The following is a 15,173-nucleotide window of genomic DNA, read 5'->3' on the forward strand; positions in this document are numbered from 1 at the left end:
GAACCACTTTTCTTTCACGACTATAAAAATATTTTAGCTATTTAATTCATAAAACCAATTGCGCACATTTAAAATAAAGTTTGTTTACACTTTGACAGCAATAGACTGACATGCAAGGTGACATGTCAATGAAGTTTTCAGTTACTGTTGCCATTAAAAGAAATTAGTACCATTAGTTTTCCGCAACATGGCGAGGGTTTTTATGTTCCTGGTCAGGCTATAATATTTTTTTCCTTCATATAATGAAAAGATTTATTAGATGTTATCAGCAGAAGAGCAATGTTAATGGGATAAAAGATTGTTTAAAATTACGGAACCCTAAGGGCTAAAAACATAAAGGAATAAAAACACATCAATAAAAATAATACGTTGCAATCATTATTGACCAGACAAGGTGACCCTGTCTGTGCGAGTTTGTGGTCATAGCAACTGGCAACAGCAAAACAAAATTGCAGATATGACATCACTGTAACTGTCATCTGTCATTCTTCCTTTCCAATTTCCATCCATTTTTTCTGATTTCAGAAAATAATTTGTTTGTCGTAAGTGAACTGAAGTGAACGGTACCGCGCGGCTACTTTTCCAGTTTATTAAAGTGTGTTTTAGATTTTCAGCAATACTTTAATAATTGTTGTAAAGGAACTACCTATTAATTATCATGTCGGAAAAGCATCTTCAAGCCGGTATTCTATGTTTTTTTCCCTTATTAATTTTAATAATAAGAAAATACTCTATTTTTTTAGTGAAATAAGCGTGTTTTAAAAAACTCGAGATAGAAATATAATTTTTATTCAAGTTTTATGCTTCATGTGAAACAAAGTGAAAGTAACCTCTTGTGAGCTCTTATTTTCAATGACGATTCTGTTTGATGTAATTTTTGAACTAAATATAACTAAATAACCACAATTCCACTAGATAGTGGAATTTATGTGCAATAATGAATATAATAAATTTTTAAAATTTCTTATCAGAATCTGTCTGTCAATCTTTGATCTTATTTTATGATATGTTCTTATCTATTTTTCCAGGTGACGTGCTGCCACCTTACAATGGGAAGCTGCGGCTGTTTGCTATGAGGTTCTGCCCGTATGCTGAAAGGAGTGTCCTCGTATTGAACGCTAAAGGAGTCGAGTACGATCTTGTCTTTGTTAACCTGGATCACAAACCCGAATGGCTGTTTAGCTTCAGCCCTAAAGGTAAAGTATAATCTTTTGACTAACTAAAAAAATAACTTTGCTATCCTTTTTCTGTAAACCCTGGTGGTCTAGTTCTTAACTGATTCAGTGCCTGAGGTGTAAGGGCAGTACAAATCTGAAAGAAGTCTTGCTGACATTCGACTTCTCAAAAAACCGTCTTGTCGCCGCTCCCATACTTCAAGCATTTACTCAGTTAAACGTACGTACGTACTACTGGTATGTAATGTAATCCTTTATTAATGTGTATGATTCTAGAACAGTAATGAGTCAATCTGGCATGTGGTTTTTACTTACCTACCTACTATAGCATGATAAAATACTATCATATTGGGTAAACAAGCAGTAAACACACTTATCATTGCTTGCATACTTTCCTATTTGTTATTTAATTACCTTGTTGTGCTTCAGTTTATTAAACATCAAGGTTTCCTTAAGTTAAATATTATTAGATGCAGGAAAATGTATATTCTATACCTGACTTGGTTCATATCCTCAAGCCTCAATAGCCTACTGCATTATCAAGCATGATGTTATTTCAGTTATTATAAATAACTTCGTTGATAAAATTCCATAACCATATACATTTTACTTGTCTTTATTTATTGACTTGTGAACTAAGAGCAAAATTTATCAATTTTAGGCACGGTTCCTGCTCTTGAATACGAACAAGGCAAGGCTATATTTGACAGCAACATTATAAATGTATACTTGGATGAGAAGTACCCTGAGAAACCCCTTCAGTCTACGGACCCACTACGCAGGGCTCAAGACAAGATGATTGTGGAGAACTTTGCTGCTGTAAGTATTTCATATACTTTATATCCTATTGTGATGACCATTGCAATCTTTAAATGATGAATATATGTATTATCTTTTGAACTTAAAAAACATGCATTACGTAGGAATAGTATTCTAAAAATGACTGTTATTTTTTCTAGGCTCAATCTGCTTTCTACACAGCAGCATACAACTCCCAAGCCCTCCAACCCAACATGGTTGAGAACTACCACAAGGGTCTTGAAGGGCTACAAAAAGAGATTGAAGTGCGCGGAACCAAATTCCTTCATGGCGACGAAGCTGGCTTGGTAGACTTCACCCTTTGGCCATTCTTGGAGCGTTTCCTGTCTCTGCCGTTGCTGGGAAAGACCGAGTTTGCTATTGATTCCTCCAAATATGCCTTGCTGGTATGTATAATATCCACATCCCTGCTGGAATATCATTTTTGACTTTAGATTATTCCTCCTCCTCTGCCACATAATTTATTTAAATGTCATAAAGGTTAACTGGGACAAAATGCTCAGTGACATTCAGTTCACAATTTTTTACCATCGTTTTACTAATCAATTCTTTAACCACAGTACCACTAATTAGTATTTGTCCTCATATAAAAATCAGACACTTGAAAGAAAACTCAACATTTCTCTAAACATTTTGTTTCAGTTGACATACATTGAGGCGATGAAGACCGTGCCAGCTGTGAAGTCCTACTGCCTGGCTCCTGAGACACACGCCAAGTTCACCGAGTCTCGCGCCAAGGGAGACCCCGACTATAACATGCTGGACACCAGTGCAGTCTGCTGCATGCGTCCCAGGAAGAAGAAGGAGTAACGTTACGACAAACGTTATTACGATTTTCGGCTTTATTTTCACGCGGTCCATTTGTACGTAACAAGAAATATTATTTCGTTGTACGTAGTTAACAATAAAAGTACAATTTTTATTTTCGTTTTTTTTTTATCTTCCCTTAACTGGCAATTCTTTTACTAATCTTGTTGTTTACATAAAAAATTAGTTCTGTTTATCATGGACATGATTTAAAAAAAAGTTTTATTTATTTAAAATTTCGACAGGTGAACCGTGAACCAATGTCTCCATAGCTCAGTGGTGAGAGCAGTGGCCTGGCAAGCAAAAGGTCTAAGATTGAAGTCGCCTCAGGCAACCTTATTTTTCTAGTGCAAAATGTTTAAAATAACGGCTGCAGCCGCTACCATGACTCTCCACAGCACCATGACTTGCATTACCTGTCTGCTTTTCCACTACAGTTTACCTATCAGCGTAAAAGCGTCATCGTCATCATAAGTGACGCAGTTGTATTTAGTATGAAGGTTGTTTACCTTGCGTAATGCGTAGTCACGCTAAAGTTGAATACAAGATGTACAAAAAATTGCAGATAATTCTGAAAACTCCCAGAAAGAACTAATCGTGGACGAAATTGGTTGATAACGTTATCATAGCCGCGTCACTGTGAAAATCAAGTTCAAAACATGATCGCGTCGACAATAAGCTTGGCGTCCCACATTCTGGTTTCGTCGTTCAAGCTGCTCACTCCGGTCACACAAGCATTGGAGTACGTAGTGCCTTACTTCAGCATGTCTCCGAAAATCGACTTTAATTCCAAGCATTTGGCTAAAGGTAAGCATTTTGTTATAAAAGCATTTAATTATTTCTTTGTGTTTGTAAACATTTGATTGAGGAATTGTTTAATAGTTGATAGAACCACCTACCTTTAGAACCTGTTCTGTCTAATTGAGCGTCTGCATACTAAAATTAGAAGCATACTTTATTTTATTGTTTTAAGTCAAGCCAAGGCCGCCTCTCTGTTGTTAATTGTTAAGGAATCCAATCCAGTAATCCAGTCGGCGCGAAAATTTGATATTATCGCCGCACCGCGCTGACGAGTAAATTGTATTATCTGTCTGTTATCATTTTTAAACTGTGTACCTTTAACATGACCATTGCACCAATCAATTAAAGATTGTGAAATACCTAGTAGAGTAGGTACATTTTTTACCGTTCAAAACAGAGTATCGAATTATTTATAAAATAGTTATAAGTGGCGGAGTCTTATGCGAAGAAAACCTGTTTTACATTTATACTGATGATAAACGTTCCAATCCAACTTGTTTAATACTTTATTTATGCATGTATTTCTTTCTTTTTACGGATTTCCAGGCGATCCCCTGCCCCCATACAATGGCAAGCTACGCGTGTACAACATGCGCTTCTGCCCGTACGCCCAGCGCACCATCCTGGCGCTCAACGCCAAGCAGGTAGACTACGAGGTCATCAACATCGACCTGGTGAACAAGCCTGAGTGGCTGTTCAAGAAGAGTGGATTTGGTAAGTAGTTTACATTTTATAGTAAAATAGTTATAGTAAAAAATAGTTAGTTCCAACAGGTGGCGCTGAAGTCAGGGTCATCTTTAATCTACCGGGGCCCCTAGGCACTTCAGGACCACGGCGTTCCTTTTACTGCTGTAAAATAATTACTTATAGGTATACAGCGTATACCGAGTATTTATTTTACGAGTACGAGCCGGAAGCCCCTTCAATCGCTGGGCACTGGGCACTAGGACACAGTACATGATGCGAAAAGACCCTGACTGAAGTCAAAAATTATGATTAGCATAACGTAGCAGATTTTAGATAGGGTACCTTGATAGATTTGATAATTGATTGCTGTTAGATTTCCAAGACAACTGCGAACTCTTAATAAACCCAAACTTTATCGTCAGAATTAATGATAAAATTATCGTTATTTTCGATTTACAGGTAAAGTTCCTGCGATAGAAGTCAAAGAAGACGTTTGTATCTACGAAAGTTTGGTGACAGTGGAGCTCATCGACGAACTTTATCCGCAGCGTCCCTTGATTTCTAAGGATCCTATTAGAAAAGCCTTCGATAAGATCATCATTGAAGCTCTCGGACCAGTAAGTAAAATTTTGTTTTAGATCGACGACGACACATCAAGCTAAACACGGTGGCGTCATTTCGTCGGTTGTTGCAAGATGCATGGGATTTTGCAAGAAAAAAATATACCTAAGTAGTCTGATGTACGGTCGACTGTCCCTAACAACAATAAAATTACAAGTCCTGTAACTGATGAATGCGTCGTTTAGCTATTACCTAGAGATATGTACCACAAAAAAAGAAAAAGTAAAAAAAAAATACACCAAATAAAGAATACAGCTCCTCTTTTTGAAGTCGGCTAAACTTTACATGAATGCGGTCAGCGCAAGGACCAGTCGTGGAAATCCTTAGAAGGCCTCTGTCCAGCAGTGGACGTCATTTGGATGAATCGAATGAACCTTACATTACTTATATCTTTACGTTCCAGGTCCAAGTATTGATGTTCAAGGCCTTCAAATTCCCTGACACTATCACGGACGATATGGTGGCAGCGTACAACAAAGCGCTGGCCTTCTTCCAAGAGCAGCTTCAGAGCCGAGGCACGCAATTCCTTGCCGGCAGCGAGCCTGGCTTCGTAGACTACATGATCTGTCCGTGGTTTGAGAGGATACTATGCGTCCAAGATATGAAACCTCTGGTCATTGATGCGAATAAATATAAATTGTTGGTAAGTGCCACAGGCCACACGTCTTTTGATTAATTTTTAAGTGTTAATTTTTAGTAGAAAAAGCATGAGATATCCCGGTATTAAAATTTGTTGGGGGGTCTTTCATCTAAAAAAAGGTTCATCATCATCATTATCTAAAAATTTACCGTCTTTGTCCCCCTGCCCTGTAGCCTGGAGGCCCTTTTCATTGATACGGCGGTAGCTCCGACTCTGGTTCTAACTTACTAAATTAAGCCGTTTTCAATTGTTTATTAAACTGAAGTTAAGTGTTTGTGATTAATATTATGTTTGTTATTATTTTCAGCTGGACTATTTAGATCTCATGCTAAAGGACCCGGCCGTCAGTCAGTACGTGATACCCAAAGACGTTCTCCTGAAGTTTTTGGAAGGCTACCGAACTGGGCAGATCGATTATGACTCTTATTTTACCTCCGTAAAGTCCAACATTTAAATTAGTTAGAAAAGTTAATTATTGACCGTCCTATCTGAGACAAAGTATGAAAGGCTGGCGCAATCTGCCAAAAACTAATCCGTATTTTCGTCAACTATTCGCGACGTCTCCAGTGTCTCCATACTGGCCAGACAAATGTTATAGGAAATTAAAATCTAGTCATAGTAACGAACATACCCTAATGAAATCAAATAAATTCATTTTTTTAATTAAGTATTCACGATATCCGTAAGTTGGTAATCAGCATGAACTCTGTTGTAAGTAAATGTAGATGACACTCATCATAGTCATACCACAGGTCATACTTACTCAAGTCATTGCACATTCATTACTGGTTTGTTTGTATTGTTTTCATTTTAAACGTATTGGAACATGTAATAATTTATGACTATGATTTTCCTGTAAGGATGCTGTATGCATCATTTTTGTAATAAATGAATTAATATTTTTTTTTTACATCTAGTCTATTACATTACCTACCTAATATTAAACGATTAAACTATGTAAAATATGGCTTATAATACCTATTAAAGTTTTAATTTTGTTATCCTCGTTGTTTTATCTAAATCACCTTGCTAAAATGACAACAAGTAATTAGTTAATTAATTTTCAAATTAACTTAACCTTTATGAAGATACGACTATTAAGGCAATCGGCTTTCCATAATTAGTAATTTAGCTACTTAACTAAAAATCTATGTTTTAACTCATTGCTACAGCATAAGTACGATACTAATTACTCGGTTATTAGTAGTAGATACATTATTTTTAATTATGTGTCATTTGTGTGAGCCTCCTGGGAATAATTTGAAATCAAACCCAGCACCTTTTCGTCAGGGCGGCCAACCACTATGTTTACCTACATTTTTACCCGACTGCGCGAAGAGGATTATGTTTTTTTTTAATGTTGGTATCAATTTGTACTTTGTACCGACCGAGACTCAAGTCCACTGGAACAACATCAATAGGACAACTCGACTAAAGGTCATAGTACTCCAACGTACTACAGGCAACAGCACATCAGACTATACATTTTTGTTGCAAAATCGCTCTTATTACAACTCTATAAGTGCCGCAATGTTTACCTTGATGTGATATCGTCCACACTAAAGCATGATGACGATTCAAAATATCTTATCAAGGCTAATCCATGCTAAGCGTTTTTATTGCTTATTCAGTGGAGATAAAAGCTACATTTCTGTGCAGAGGACCTCACGTCGCTCATACGTTAACCACTTGTTTCGATAGACTCACTGTTTATTAGATTTTTTCGTAGATTTCGTTCAAATAAATTAGGAAATCAGTAAATAAATGTAACGGTGTAAAGCTGGTACTCAAAATGTGGTCATTTAAAGTTCTCCGTAGTCAAGTGTGTTCGGTAGAACGCGTATTATTGTTGGATAATCGTAGTATAGCGTCATCGGTCAAGGGCATCAACTTCAACTCCAAGCATCTCAAGAAAGGTATCACAACAATATTAGTGCTCTGAATAGAATAAAATGATGGGTACTTAAGTATGTCGAATAAGATTGATTTGGAAGCCGTATTTTATTTTTAAATAAAGATTATTATAAGTAATTTGTATTGCACAAATTACTAATAGTCCCGTTAGCCCCTCACAATCACTAGATTAGTGGGCTCACCACAATAGTCGAGCGGCGCGCGGCGGTGGGATTCGAACCCGCGTTCCCCGGATCACGAGTTGGCCAGTCCGACCCCTTTACCAATCGGCTATCGTGTTGTTGCAGCTAAAATAAATAAGACGGCCGGTGGTTAGAGTAACCCGATTATTAGCTGCAGTTGCGGGTTCAAAATTAGAATTGTACTAGGTATGATGGATGAGGACAACAGGGAAGTTATTAAATGTACGCTTATCTAATAATGTAGGTAGGTACTAGGTATTTGGTCGCCATATTTTATTATCAGATCGATGTTTATCTATGTTATGTATTCTATAACTTAGAATCTCCATTTGGGGTCTAGATAATTTACCAACAATAATAATATAAAGTACGAGTAGATACAACCTAGGTACCTACACTAATCTAATACTTGTTAGTACTAGTAATTTTAGGTGATTTTTGTTTTTTATATGGGAGATCAAGTACCTAAGTCATTTAAAAATTTACCTAAGACCGTCCTACCCAATGTATCGGAATAGAACTGTTTACATTAAAATTTTATCTGTGTTAAAATGGGGCATTGATTGGTAAAGTCCGGTTTCCACCAAGGCGGAGCGGAGAGGAGAAATGTTTTGAATAACCAACCAATGAGATAGGTATAATGAAAATGACAGAATTACCGGGAAACCGGGCCTTACGCTATAACGTTAATATTGCACCCAATTATGACTCTCACTCACATTTTAAGCTATCGTATAAAATCATTATGGTTACATGTTCTGATTTCCAGGAGATCCAGAGCCAGCTTACAATGGCATTCTACGGGTTTATAACATGCGGTTCTGCCCGTATGCGCAACGGACCATGCTTGCATTGAACGCCAAAGAGATTGACTATGAGTTGGTTAACGTAAATCTTATTAACAAACCTGATTGGATTTTCAATAAGAGTCCTTTTGGTAAGATTTATATCAGTTTAAAATCTGAATATCATTCTAAATAAGAAGAAATATTTAACTTACTAATAATTTACAGGTAAAGTTCCCGTTCTGGAAATAAAACAGGGCGAAACTATTTACGAGAGTTTAGCGACTGTGGAATATTTAGACGAAGTATACCCTCAAAGACCTCTATTACCCAAAGACCCAGTGCAAAGAGCACGGGACAAAATGGTAGTCGAACTGTCTGGAGCCGTAAGTATTTTAGTGAAACTAACTCCGATTGAAAAATACACGTTCATGATTCAACAAGACATCTACTTTTACAGATACACACGTTGTTTTTCAAACTTGTTAAAACACCAGATAAGGTAAATGAACACAACGTTGCGGCATACCGAAAAGTCCTGGACGTAATTCAGGAGGAACTAGTAACGCGTGGGTCGAATTTTTTGTATGGAAACGAGCCAGGATACGTAGACTACATGATTTGGCCGTGGTTCGAGAGACTGCAAATTTTGGCCGAAACCAATCCTACAGCCAACATTAATGCTGATAAATATAAGTTACTGGTAAGACAGAATGATCCAGCTAATGTTGAAAATTCGCTGTTATTACAATTAACAACTAATTTGTTTTCAGTTGGAGTACATAGCAAACATGAGGATGGATCCAGTCATCAGCCAATACCTAATTCCTGATGATATTTTAATAAAATTCCACAGTGGATTTCAATTATCAAGTGGCCCTAACTATGACTTACTTCTGAATAAAGATTAAATTAACGATGTTGTTGTTAATACTTTATTACTTAATTAATGTCGTCAATTAACGTGGCTTACAATACCAAGTGATTATTAATGACTACCTACTTACATCAGGATAATATATTTCGTGAATCATAAACGTAAATGGTCTTAAAATGTTTAATTATAGAAAAAAATACCACTCAGTAAGAAAGAAAGAAATATTATAAAATCAGCAAGTTTGCAACTAATTAAAATGTCAAAAACACTCCAATTTGTAAGTCACATACAACTTGAGAATGAAAACACTTCATTTTTGAGAATACATTAAAAAAAATGAAGAATAAGTTGTACATGATAACAGATGATCAAAAAATTACATTAATAATTATTCTAAAAAAATGCTGAATCTGATATCATCTTTGAACTTTACAACTTTTAATACAAAATGAAATGTCTTATACTATTTTTAAATTATGTCATAAAACTAAATTGAGAAAATTAAAACTCAGCATGTCAATACTGTGTATGTTGAAAATTTACAGAATTATAATGTTACAAATACAACATTACAAATCCATGTAATCTTTGGGAGTATTCAGCAATACTATGTCAAACTAATGTATTTTCTCAGTCTTCATTTGTATCTATGTCAACTCTAAATCTAACTTAAAACTATTCTCCCTTATATTTTTCTGCTAGAGCTTCCAGTTTGGATATGATGTTTTTCAAATCCACATTTTTGTCTAGTTTTAGATAAGCTGTGTTCCTCACATCATGCAATTTAATTAATTCAGGGACAGCCTCAGCTAGAACTTTAATGTCTCTTTGCAGGTCACTTGCAGACACATTTGCTTTGAAACTGCTGTCTAACTTTGAAAGTATAATATTCAATGCCAGAACATTTTTTCTTTCAGTTACAAATATGTTTCTGAGGGTCCTTGCTAAATCTGGCAGTCTACAATACACTAAGTACTTCTTTTCATCTTCTGAGGATCTTGTCATAGCTTCTAAAGCCTTAGCAGCCTGTTTTGCTTTAACCTTTTCGAGTAATGAAGCAGGCAAATTCCTCAGAGCTGGATTCAAGAGGGTAACATTGCTGGTACTTGGCACACTTTGTGTTTGAGTGCTAGTAGCAGTACCAACATCACTGTCAGTGATACCAGTGGCAGCCTTTTCTTCATTGGTCAATCCACGTGCCTTAGCCTGAGCTAACTTCTCTAGAGCTCTTTCCATTTTGGTATTGCATTTGAACAACTCACGAGCTTTAGTCAACACATCTTGGGCAGTAGAGAATTTCTCAGCATTAGGTGCTTCTGGCAATTTGGCACTATCAACTTCTGGTACTTTCTCTAGCTCAAATTCTGGGTGCCAACGAGTCAGTTTATCATCAGGAATCACCATAGGAGGATCTAAGGTCTGAAGATACTGAGAGTGATGTTTTTTGGCCAACTGAAGCAGTGTTTCATAGAAATATCTGCGCCTTTCCAATAAGACACTTGGATTCATAATCTTGATATCATTGGGAAAGTTTGGAGAGATGATCAGTTCATAGGATTCCTTATGGTTTGATGTGCTGAAAGTTTTCATTTTCTGGATTTCAAAATTGTAGAAGTCAGGCACTAGGTGTTTTATTTGTGCTAAATGCTTCTCAGTGAAATTCCTTTTCAGCATTTCTTGTACAGATGGTTTCAGTTTAGTGAATGTGATTTTTTCATGTCTATTGTATAATAGAGCAACGACAGTCTCCATTCCACGGAAGAGTTCTGCCAAGAATCTGTACTGATGGGGCAGGGGCAAGCTGGATGGTGAAGCAGCCAGGGAAGCATGTCTGACGTATGCTGGGACCTAAATAGGAAAAAAAAACAATGTTAATAAAAAAGACCACTATTCATTTTTGCTTCCTTATTCTTTCAACAAAATTATACACACTTACCTTACTGGGGCTCTTCACAGGGCTTACAAAAACTTTCCTAGGAGATATCAATGGCCTTTCAGAGCTGACTGGCTTTGTAGCTTCATTCTTTGGAGACAGCAACTCATTTTGAACCGAACGTTGTTTGCTGGGACTGTGAACAAAAATGCTATAAAAATCACTGAGCTCTACAGTTGTTACATTATGAACTTGTTATTAGAATTTTATATTACCTTGAAGGGACTTCCACATCAATTGATCTGAATTCTTTTAGGTTCTTCTTGGCCGAGGTCTCTTTTAGTTGCTGTATACCTTTGCTGATGCGATCAGCAGACGCCTTCAATTCAGCTAACCTAGAACTACCAGCCAGCCTCTTCCTGAGATCTCCCAAACTTAACTCTTTACGGGCCGACGATATTGAGTTAGTAGATTCTGATTTTGAGGGTCCTTGGTTCTTAACGTTGACAGCATTCTGTTTCTTGGCGAATGCATTTCCACTTGAGTCTGATGCTTCTGGTACTTGTGGGCCACTTATTGCCTGTTTTTTTTCAAGTCTTGGCTGTGCTGGCTGTACCAACTTGATGTCATTTGTCTTTTCTTTTGAAATTAATTCACTTTTCTTAGATAAAAAAGCTTTACGCGCACTATTAGTACTTCCCGTGTGATCAATGTGGGCAATTTTGTTTTTAGAACTTACAATATCTTCAGTGGCCGGTCTTTTTCTACTATTAAAAAACGATGTTATAGTTGATTGAGACATTTTAGCAGTTGTAAATGTATTAAAATTAATCTTCTCACTGTAATTATTGTGGAAACCAATTTTTCCCTCCAAAAATCGTTGGACTGGACGTCGGTCGTTCGTTACTTCTTGCTTCTTGACGTCCACTTTATCAATGTCAAAAAAATTCGACGACTCCGCGAATTTCAAATGTCATTCATTACACTATTTGAACGTTTTATTGACTTTTTCTGGGTACTGGCTATTTAATCCAATCACCCGTAGGTGTTGCCAGTGGTTATTTAATTTACAATATATAAACTAAGTACAAAGTAAAACTTTGTACTTAGTTTTTTGTATTACAACAAACATTTTTGTCGCAAACTATCATTTATATTTCAAATAGAAACCACTTAGTTTGATGAGCCGTCGTACGATAGGCAGTAATAGTGTCATATACTATCGCAATTTAAAACTGTATTATAATTTATAAGCTTTTAACAAGTTTCACCTGTCTGGAGTCTAAAGGATGTCTCTAAATATTGTAGTTGACCCACTTCCTGGTTTTGTACTTAGCAGATTTTTTTTCATTATTAACTTGTCTTTCAAAACTAAGTGCCAACAAGTTGTCACAAAAAATAAACATGTCACAGAGGTCATTTCTGATTGAGATTTGCTAAAAATTTGGTTTAACGCATTTAAATACAAATGAGCGAATGTGAAGACCACCATTAAAATGCTAACATTATTTGAAAACTTGTGAATCGATAATAAACCTTTATGAACCTAAAGCCGTATGAGCGAATGATCAACTGAAATCCGAAAAGATCTTCGCAACAATTCTCCTTAGGGGTAGATATAATTTAGAATCTAAGATGTGTAAATAAAAGAACAAATAAGAAATGCCCCCTAAATCAATTGCCAAGCAAACAGAACCAAGAAAAAGTATTTTGGTAATTCCAAGTCGTATTGTTAGTAGACCTGACGAACTTGAAGGCGGTGAAGAAACAGAAATCGCAGCACAAATCTCCGTTCCTCAAGAAGGTGGCTGGGGATGGGTGGTTGTATTCGCCGCTTTTTGGATAATGTTCATTTTAGACGGTGTCTCTTTTACTTTTGGGAGTTTGCTAAGTGATATGACTGCAGATCTTGGTATGGCTGACTCTTTAGTGGCTTTAATAAATTCTGTGGCTGTAGCATTATATTTTATTGCTGGTCCATTAGCATCAGCTTTCATTAATCGTTTCGGGTTTAGGGCTTGTGTGATGTCTGGGTCTGTAATTTGTGCGTTTTCATTATTTTTTTCATATTTTTCTACAAATTATGCTTCTTTAGTGATATTTTATGGAGTATGTGCAGGATTTGGATATTGCCTTATAAACATGTCTGCTGGATTAGTGGTAGGTTTTTACTTTGAGAGGCTTCGATCTTTAGCTATAGCGCTAGCAACCACAGGTTCAAGTGCGGGAATAATGATTTTGTTTCCATTAAACATATACTTAGTCAGTTTAGCGGGTTGGCGAACAACTACATTGTTGCATTCGGGGATGTTTGGCCTTATTTACTACTTTGGCATGACTTTCCGGCCTTTACTTTCTCTTACTGTGGTGAAAACCACTGACGACCCCACTCGCACAGTTACATATTTACCAAGCTTATCAAAGGCAGTAATTCAACCAACACAATCGAGCGCAAAAGTAGACGGCCTTAAACCTACTGTAACTGAACGTTTATTTAGCGCTGTGTCTAATGCCAATTTCCCTACTGCAGCAGCAGTAGTTGAAGAAGGTGTTCTCACATCATCTAATCAGCCAGGACCGTCAACTGGCGCAGTATCTAAACTTACACTGACCGCACACAGTCCTCAAGGGGGTGTTAGTCGTCGACATTTAAAGCAAGTGCAGTCTATTATTTCGAAAACAAGCGTTCAAGATAAGCAAAAACGAAATGTTGAACTCACAGTACACGTGGAAGAGGCACCTAAGAAACGTAGTTGTTGGGCACGTCTATGCCATTGGGAAGAACACGTTCCACAATCTCGGCCTTTATACAGAGATGATGCATTTTACAGTGGGAAGGTCGATAAGTTACCAATATACCAAAAAAGTATGATGGATACTACTGGAGAAGGAAAAACAGGTCTCGAATATCAGATGGCTGTATCTAGAGCAGTAACCGCAGGAGATTTGCGGGAAAAAAGAGGAGTGTTTACTACAGCCGTTAGAAGAGTTCTTGCCACTATGATGGATCCTAAATTACTAAAACGTCCCTCATTTATGCTTCTATCTGCTAGTGGCTTTTTAACGTATGTAGGGTTTTTAGTACCATACGTATATTTGAAGGATCGAAATTTACAAGCGGGTTTGGCTTCTCATCATTGCACGCTATTTATTACTGTGTTAGGATTCGCAAATGCTTGTGGAAGGTTAGCCATAGGTGCTTTAGCTGTTAAGATTGACCCAATAAAACTATATTCAATTTCTTGTTGTATTGGGGGTTTAAGTACTATTGTTTCAGATATAACATATGATATATATTATCAATATGGATACTGTGTAGTGTACGGTTTTTTTGTAGCTAGTCTAGCTTGCCTAAGAAGTATGGTAATAGTGTCTTTGTATGGATTGGAAAAACTCACGAATGCTACTGGCATGATGTTATTGTTTCAAGGGTTTGGTAGTTTATTAAGTACACCACTAGCTGGTTTGTTGAAAAATAACTTCGGTTATACAGTATCATTCTGTGTAGCTGGCGCATTTATGGTTGTTGGTGGACTTATTTTGATACCAATCCGAAAAGTTGCAAATAAGGAAGATGGAACGGAAAATGAGGGACCCAAGACCACGAAAAATCGATAAAAATTTTAGTTAGGCCCGCCATTAATATCATGATTTATCAGTGAATAAATGAATAGAAAGTAAAATGTACCCATCAACTGGGTTTCATTTAAAACTGCCATACGCGCTTTTGTATTGCTGCAAAAAACGGGCCAGCCCATTAACCTTTGCAACTTTTACATAATAACGATGTAAGTAGGCAATAATGTATGTTTTGTAAATAAGTATACGAATGTTACAGAAACAGGTGTATTTGTAGGCAGTTTACTAAAAAAAGCTGTATTTTATTAAACTACATAAGAAGGTATTTATTGTAATTAGTTATGTACTTACTTGTTTAAAAGTTAAAATAAATACATGTTTTGTTACTATGCTTTTAATTTAAATACCTACAA

General features: G+C 36.5%; 4 protein-coding genes across 4 annotated transcripts; 3 read left to right on the plus strand and 1 right to left on the minus strand.

Annotated features, from left to right (window-relative positions):
• The first annotated feature begins 469 nt into the window (after window positions 1–469).
• Window positions 470–6,196, plus strand: GSTo1 (glutathione S-transferase omega 1). Its single transcript, XM_028312002.1, has 10 exons — window positions 470–683; window positions 1,029–1,196; window positions 1,837–1,994; window positions 2,135–2,380; window positions 2,637–2,801; window positions 3,431–3,608; window positions 4,149–4,316; window positions 4,749–4,906; window positions 5,314–5,553; window positions 5,858–6,196. The coding sequence occupies exons 1-10, from the start codon at window positions 659–661 to the stop codon at window positions 6,002–6,004; spliced, it is 1,653 nt and encodes a 550-aa protein (XP_028167803.1). The 5' UTR covers window positions 470–658; the 3' UTR covers window positions 6,005–6,196.
• Window positions 6,197–7,179: 983 nt separating this feature from the next.
• GSTo2 (glutathione S-transferase omega 2) lies at window positions 7,180–9,800 on the plus strand. Its single transcript, XM_028312001.1, has 5 exons — window positions 7,180–7,466; window positions 8,416–8,583; window positions 8,660–8,817; window positions 8,892–9,134; window positions 9,205–9,800. Exons 1-5 carry the CDS (start codon window positions 7,343–7,345, stop codon window positions 9,340–9,342), a joined length of 831 nt encoding a protein of 276 aa, XP_028167802.1. The 5' UTR covers window positions 7,180–7,342; the 3' UTR covers window positions 9,343–9,800.
• Window positions 9,344–12,212, minus strand: dup (chromatin licensing and DNA replication factor double parked). The gene is made up of 3 exons (XM_028312000.1): window positions 11,457–12,212; window positions 11,245–11,377; window positions 9,344–11,156 (listed from the first exon to the last, which is right to left on the minus strand). Exons 1-3 carry the CDS (start codon window positions 11,981–11,983, stop codon window positions 9,984–9,986), a joined length of 1,833 nt encoding a protein of 610 aa, XP_028167801.1. The 5' UTR covers window positions 11,984–12,212; the 3' UTR covers window positions 9,344–9,983.
• A 394-nt stretch (window positions 12,213–12,606) lies between these two features.
• Window positions 12,607–15,060, plus strand: LOC114358131 (monocarboxylate transporter 6). The gene has a single exon (XM_028312013.1). The coding sequence runs from the start codon at window positions 12,844–12,846 to the stop codon at window positions 14,797–14,799; it is 1,956 nt and encodes a 651-aa protein (XP_028167814.1). The 5' UTR covers window positions 12,607–12,843; the 3' UTR covers window positions 14,800–15,060.
• Window positions 15,061–15,173: the final 113 nt, after the last annotated feature.

The sequence above is a fragment of the Ostrinia furnacalis genome, unplaced genomic scaffold (genome assembly GCF_004193835.3).
Source record: "Ostrinia furnacalis isolate ACB-3 unplaced genomic scaffold, ASM419383v2 OfSCF3744, whole genome shotgun sequence".
Taxonomy (NCBI): Eukaryota; Metazoa; Arthropoda; class Insecta; order Lepidoptera; family Crambidae; genus Ostrinia; species Ostrinia furnacalis.

What these genes read in the sequence shown, in the direction of transcription:
- GSTo1 (XM_028312002.1), top strand. Translation starts at nt 659, where the DNA reads ATGTCGGAAAAGCATCTTCAAGCCG. An exon ending in GGAAAAGCATCTTCAAGCCG is followed by an intron (nt 684 to 1,028) that starts GTATTCTATGTT and finishes CTATTTTTCCAG; the next exon opens with GTGACGTGCTGCCACCTTAC. An exon ending in TTGTGGAGAACTTTGCTGCT is followed by an intron (nt 1,995 to 2,134) that starts GTAAGTATTTCA and finishes TATTTTTTCTAG; the next exon opens with GCTCAATCTGCTTTCTACAC.
- GSTo2 (XM_028312001.1), top strand. Translation starts at nt 7,343, where the DNA reads ATGTGGTCATTTAAAGTTCTCCGTAGTCAAGTGTGTTCGGTAGAACGC. An exon ending in CTCCAAGCATCTCAAGAAAG is followed by an intron (nt 7,467 to 8,415) that starts GTATCACAACAA and finishes TCTGATTTCCAG; the next exon opens with GAGATCCAGAGCCAGCTTAC. An exon ending in TTTCAATAAGAGTCCTTTTG is followed by an intron (nt 8,584 to 8,659) that starts GTAAGATTTATA and finishes AATAATTTACAG; the next exon opens with GTAAAGTTCCCGTTCTGGAA.
- dup (XM_028312000.1), bottom strand. Translation starts at nt 11,983, where the DNA reads ATGTCTCAATCAACTATAACATCGTTTTTTAATAGTAGAAAAAGACCG. An exon ending in GATGTGGAAGTCCCTTCAAG is followed by an intron (nt 11,378 to 11,456) that starts GTAATATAAAAT and finishes TTTTGTTCACAG; the next exon opens with TCCCAGCAAACAACGTTCGG. An exon ending in CTGTGAAGAGCCCCAGTAAG is followed by an intron (nt 11,157 to 11,244) that starts GTAAGTGTGTAT and finishes TTTCCTATTTAG; the next exon opens with GTCCCAGCATACGTCAGACA.
- LOC114358131 (XM_028312013.1), top strand. Translation starts at nt 12,844, where the DNA reads ATGCCCCCTAAATCAATTGCCAAGCAAACAGAACCAAGAAAAAGTATT.